At 38.9% G+C, this 6,000-nt stretch overlaps 1 protein-coding gene across 3 annotated transcripts in view; it reads left to right on the top strand.

The window, feature by feature from the left end:
- LARGE1 (LARGE xylosyl- and glucuronyltransferase 1) overlaps positions 1 to 6,000 on the top strand; it is a 266,843-nt gene that overhangs the window by 238,326 nt on the left and 22,517 nt on the right. For all 3 annotated transcript variants that reach the window (XR_004081817.1, XM_005421801.2, XM_031057702.1), the window contains one exon: positions 5,219 to 5,382. Coding sequence is in view for 2 of the 3 variants with exons in the window: in XM_005421801.2 (XP_005421858.1) it covers positions 5,219 to 5,382 (164 nt within the window). In the remaining variant the exon portion in view is untranslated. The remainder of the gene's footprint in view (positions 1 to 5,218; positions 5,383 to 6,000) is intronic.

Here is a 6,000-nt window from a genome sequence, read left to right as displayed (position 1 = left end):
CACATTTGTAGAACTGCAATTTAAAGTTCCTATTTTGTGATGTCATAGTCTTTCTCTAGTAATAACAGATGGTATATGGCAGTTTTGAGGTGAAATCCTGACTCTCCCAGCTGTGTTGTTTCTATTATTGTAACTGTTATTGTTATTAAATGCTGAGCTGGCATCCTGTTACTTGCCTGAAAGTTGCCATTATACTGCTTTCAACTGTTTATAATATTATTAAGTGGAGGAGCACATGGACTGGGATTTTTTTTTGTCATGTTGTTATGCCCTTTTTTTCTTTTCTCACATTTTTTAACATGAAACATGGGGGAAAGCTTTGAGGTTTACCCACACCAAAAGGTCTGATGACCTCTTCATGAAAGTACTCCATACCTCAGAGAAGGAGCTGTCTTTTGCAAGCCTGGTGACAAACTAGGCAAATTATAATGCAGAAAAATTATGGCTTACACATTGCCAGTAGCATTTGCTTTGACTTTCAGGAGGCTCAGGTCTCTGGAGACTCTTTATTAGGAGTGTGCATGGATACATCTGAGCAGATTTTATATATCCCAGTGACACAGCAGGGTTGGGCATGCTGCAGGCAGGGGACCTGGACAAAGAGTGGTGTTTTCTGTGATTATTTCCTCTGAATCCTCCATGCCAGGTTCTGACTGGACAGTAGAGCTGAGAGCAGGAACCTGTATTTGGTCTCTGCTCTGAGGGACATCCATTGCCCTCAGCAATGACCGGACAGTAGGGAGGAGAAAAAAATCCAGATTCACGTACAAAAGAGATGAAATCCAGGTCAAAAGCAGAAAGGAAAGAGAGAGTGTACCAAGAAGAGGAGAGGACAGTTGGGTGCCTGTAGGTATAAGGAGCTGGCAGACTGCTTGAATAAGGAGCATGGGATGAGACACAGGACTGGGACTTACTTAGACCCATAAAACTTCCACACAAGAAGGAATGGGTCAAAGACTAATCTGGGCCAACAAAAGCAAGGTGACCTACCTGTCAAGACAGTGTGCTGTAAGAGGATCTGGGAACAGCTCAGCCAAAAAGGTTTGTCAAGGGTCTGGGGAAAGGAGATGAAGAGTACTAGCAAATCTGACATCTGAAGATCAAGGGGAGCTGTACATGGTATATACAGAACTGTCTGAGATACTCCACATGCCTAAAAATTGCATTTTCAGTTGTGTGGAATATTTGCAGTCAGGATAAGCCATCACTTCCATTTAGCAGGAGTATTAGTGGTTTTCACACACTGCAGCAAAATTCCTCTCGCCAGGTGGGTGTGCTCAGGCACGATCCTCTTTGTCCTTAGCACAGCTTTGTTTCACAGAAGGCTCAATTTGACCCATAGCAAATGTACAAAATTTTATGGTGTGGGAGGAATAAATGTTCAATTGACGTGGAATTAGTCTGGCTTTTATTACTGATCATTGGAGAGGCCAGAAGGACTTTATGTAGGTCATCCAAAACAAGACTCAGTGAATGCTTTTTCCTCTCTACATCATCATCTGTTTTGTTTATGCCATGCTAAAGGCAACTGTTAATTCACACACTTCAAAATGCTAAATGTTGCAATCTAAATTGCCTACTGGTGGGAACTGGACAGCTACACAGGAGAAAATGAAACTGCTGCAGTTTATAACCAGATTTTTGTTACATCCTGGGCTGGTGTCAGTTTTCATTTCAGTGGCTGAGTTGATTTTGTGCTATGAAACTTAACTGCACACACCTGGGAAAAGGAAAGATGATCTGAAAGTTCTGAGTTTCGTCTAAGCTGCTCAGTTCTTGTTGTGTTAGTGTGATATTGAGCGGGTGACTTAAGCCTGGTGTCATCTCGCCTCAACTTAAACACTTGATGAGAGAGCCTACATTAGGGATCTTATCCCTTTCCCCAAGATCTAACTGGCCTGTAGACACATGACATTGTTTGTTGCTGGGCTTTGATCTTTTTTTAATGAGTAATCCCTCAGAAAATACTTCTGATCTTGGATTTTTAATCTGTCTCATCTAATATGAAGTCCTGGGTTTTTTGGTGGGAAGTGAATTGTTTCAGTGACACAGCAGTTTAGGAAAAAAACTAAGCCAATGACAGATTTGCTGACATTAGGAACAGCCTTAGGAAGGAAGATTCATGAGCAGAGTCGCCAGTTTGCCAGTGAAAGGTGCATGTTGTGTTGCCATTATCATACAGGTCTGCCATCTGTCATAGGGATACAAAACACCTCATCTTATAGAAATGTGTTAGACAAGTAGACCTGGAAAATCAAGGCTAAGTTATTTCTCTGACTAGCCTAGCTTCAAAGACTACTTTTCCTGAGATGGAGCCTGATCCCCTGCCACATCTGGTGTCCCAGAGAAATAATATAGCCCATATTGCTTTAATGTATTTGTCTCTTTGTTTGGGCCTTATGCATATCGTAATTCATTTTTATTTTTTGAACCAAATTCTGAATCAAGTTCTGAACCGTAGTTCATTTTCATTTCTGAACCAAGTAGCACCATGATGCTAATGAAGGCAGGTGTTGTTTCCCACAACAGTATTTGCTAGAACAGTATCTACCCTGCACAGTCTGAAAGCATTTTTCAACTGTGAGAATGTTTCCTAGGGGTGATATTTCCCACATGCTAAGTGGCAAGTAGCCTTAGCATTGAAACTCTTCTAGAAGCACAGTCTTGCTAAGCAGGGTACTTGTTTATGAGAATACGTGCTGTTTCTCTACAGCTGAGAAACTTTTGCTGGGTTGGGCATATCATTATCAATGTAATGGAGGCATCCATAATGGGAAAAAATCCACAATGGATTTTATCAAATCCAGTTGATATTTAAGTCCTTATTTTGATTGAGCACTGTATTTAAGCATCTGTTTGCATAGATCTGTCAGCATTCCCATTATAAACACATCTTTTCAAGAAGACAGTGTGGGAGCAAACTTTAAACCAAGCTAAGAGTTCTTTGTCTTTAAATAAGGGATCCACATAATATGTGTGCAGTAGAAAAGATTATATTAGAGAAATTTTATGTTCTCTCCTTCACCTCCATCACCAACTTTGGTGAGTTTCACCATTAAAAAGGTGGGACTTCTCAGAAGCTATGTCTCCTCCTCCCACCCAGGGTTCAATAGTGAACGAAGCTGTAATTCAGTTCCAAATGTTATTCTTGAACTCATAATTAAATATTTTAGCCTCTTAGCTTTCAACCCAAATGCAATCTGATAATTATTTAGTGACTGCCTGATTAATAACTGCTGTGCAATTAAAATCTTCTGGCCTGGTCATTTGTACATTCAGAAGGGATAGTAAGATACCCCTAAAATGTGCATTGCTGTTGTTTTAACTATTTAAATTTCAATAATCTTTTTAATAATTCTTTTAAGGGAACACTAATGTCCCTTCTCAAGGAAGAAACAGAAAGATATAAGATGCTTTCTAGTAATTGTTGTAAATATTGAGTTAAATTCAAATATTATTTGAATGTGATTTTGAAAATAGAGTGCAGGCTCAGCTGAATGATGGTTTGTAAAGCAGAAAGAATGAAACTCCAAGGATACGTAAAAGAACTCCTGATTTCTGTTCCACCTAAAAGAGATCTTGATATCAATAGAAGTTTTGCCTGAGTAAAGATTTGTGAAGATTCACACTCTCATCTTTCTAATAGCAGTCCCTCTTGAGGGATGTTTTAAGATCTGTGCAGAACAATAGCAGAGAAGAATGACAGCCTGATCCAAAACTCATTGAAATCAAAGTAGGTATTTCCATTATTCAGAAGAAGATTATAGAGTGATGTACAGGAAAATATCAGGAATTATTCCATCAGCCTTCACAGGAAAACAGTCAGTTGTAAGTATTGCCGTGCATGGCAACCATTATGCTTATAGTTCCAAGAACAATAGCTCTTCTTAACACAGAACAGAAAATACCTATATTTTCCTTTTTCTTTTTTCTTGAAGATGGTGAAACTACTACTTTATTCATTCTGAGCAGGATAAAAATATGTCTATAATTCAGTAACCTTTTTAACGAAATAGTTTTGAGGCACACTGTGATTTTTATCAAAATTTGTAAAATTCCTATATAATGGGTATTTTTCTCATTTGCTGATGAATGTTTTACTAATTGGCTATTGTTCTTACGGGATGCTTTTAAGAAATCAGATACAAAAATGATACTTTATTTGTAACCTACATTTTAGAGCAGTAGATACTGAACTCAATTTCCCATGTTAAAACCATAAAAAATTTTCATCTTCATCACTTTCATTCAACATTTTATTGCAGGCGTGACTGTTTTTTTCCTTTAAAATTAATATCCTAGCTGGATGTTTCAATATCCTAGCTAGATGTTTGGCTTTAAAATCACAGAATCATATAATCATAGAATAGTTTGATTTGGAAGAGACCTTTCAATGATCATCTAGTCCAACCCCAAAAATAATTAGTTTAGGAATGGAATTGGTCATGTGCATAGACAATTGGTCAGTTTTTCACTTCTAACTTTCCCTAGAGCTAAAGTTTATTCTCTTAAAACTACCTGTCTAAGAGAATTTGGGATTAGATTGCTTTGAGATGCCCGTTTTGTCTTTGAAGAGGCTTGGTTTCCAAGGGAGCCAGGAAGTTATCTACCATCCTCCACATTTCTCAAACTAGGTATCCGGAAGCATAAATCCCATTTAAAGGCTTACTTCTGGCACCTCTGCAGTGGAAAGAACATAAATCTCAAGAGAAGGAGTAATGATCAGTTAAAGATGTTACATTCCCAGCTCTCTGTCCGTGCTGGTAGCAGCAGTTACTGTTCTCCAGCAGAGGCAGCAGACTGGGAATCTCTCAGTGCTGAATCTGCTGCTGAGTATTGGCTAGTGGAGAATGTCTGTGACTAGTGTAAAACCCTACTTCTAGTAAGGATGATATTATGCAACACATTGGAACATTAACTCTTAGACTTGATGATTATTCAACCTGGAATTGGTCACTGGATCTTGAAAGTACATAATACAGGTAATATAGAGAATATATAGACCATAATAGAGTGTCCTGTCTGCGTTATGAATTTACCTGCATGCCCTTCCTTCTAATTTCTTGTGCAGTAACAAGGGAAACGTCAGGGAAACCCTGTTACTCTGTATATTCCATTCCTCTTCGCATCATTCTGCAATTTCCCAGCCTCCTGGTTCTCTCTGATGTGCTAAAATAATTACAAGGAAACGAAGTTTACTTCCATTCTTTGCTTGCAGCTCCAGAAGCAGCTGTCTGAGCTGGATGAGGACGACCTGTGCTATGAATTCCGTCGGGAGCGCTTCACCGTCCATCGCACTCATCTCTATTTTCTGCATTACGAGTACGAGCCTGCTGCCGACAACACCGATGTGACACTGGTGGCACAGCTGTCCATGGACAGGTAGGGAACACCTCTTGTTCATCTGGGAGCGTGAGACAGCTTTTTATTACAGGGAAATCTGACTATGGACAAATGCGTGTCCGTGGAAACCTAGATATTGTCTGTGCAGTGCACACACTGTGCTACACTCTACATGAGTTCATGAGAGGGTGACTCCTGGAGCGGAGCAAGTTGTTGCTTGTTGGGATTGTCAGGCATTATTAGTCCATGGAGTTTTGCAGCAACTTAGAAAAACCAGATGTTTGTAATAGAATTAGGCAAGCAGTTGTAGCTGACCCAAGTTTTTGCATGTGTTTTTCTGCACTGGAGGATGTTAGTTTTGGCATTTTCCTTGCAGAAAATTTCAATTAGTGATTTTTCATACAGTAAGAATCAGAACTAAATATTCTTGTTTCAAATTAGGAAGTTGAAAATTATACTTTTTTTTTTTTACTGTGCTAGTGTGAAATAAAAAATCTCCATCTGAGCAGAGTCATTGCATCTTTGTCCAAATGTTGATTCTCAGAAAAACATTTGAGCTTTTAGTTCTTAGGTGAAGTGGAATTTACTGGTATTTAATTTGGGGGGAAAAAAACCCATTTTGTGACAAGTTCTACATACACCTTTCTGATTCCTAGC

Source organism: Geospiza fortis, unplaced genomic scaffold (genome assembly GCF_000277835.1).
Source record: "Geospiza fortis unplaced genomic scaffold, GeoFor_1.0 scaffold173, whole genome shotgun sequence".
In the NCBI taxonomy this organism is placed as follows: domain Eukaryota; kingdom Metazoa; phylum Chordata; class Aves; order Passeriformes; family Thraupidae; genus Geospiza; species Geospiza fortis.
Note: the sequence above shows the minus strand (reverse complement) of the source record. Positions and strands in the feature narration are given on the sequence as shown.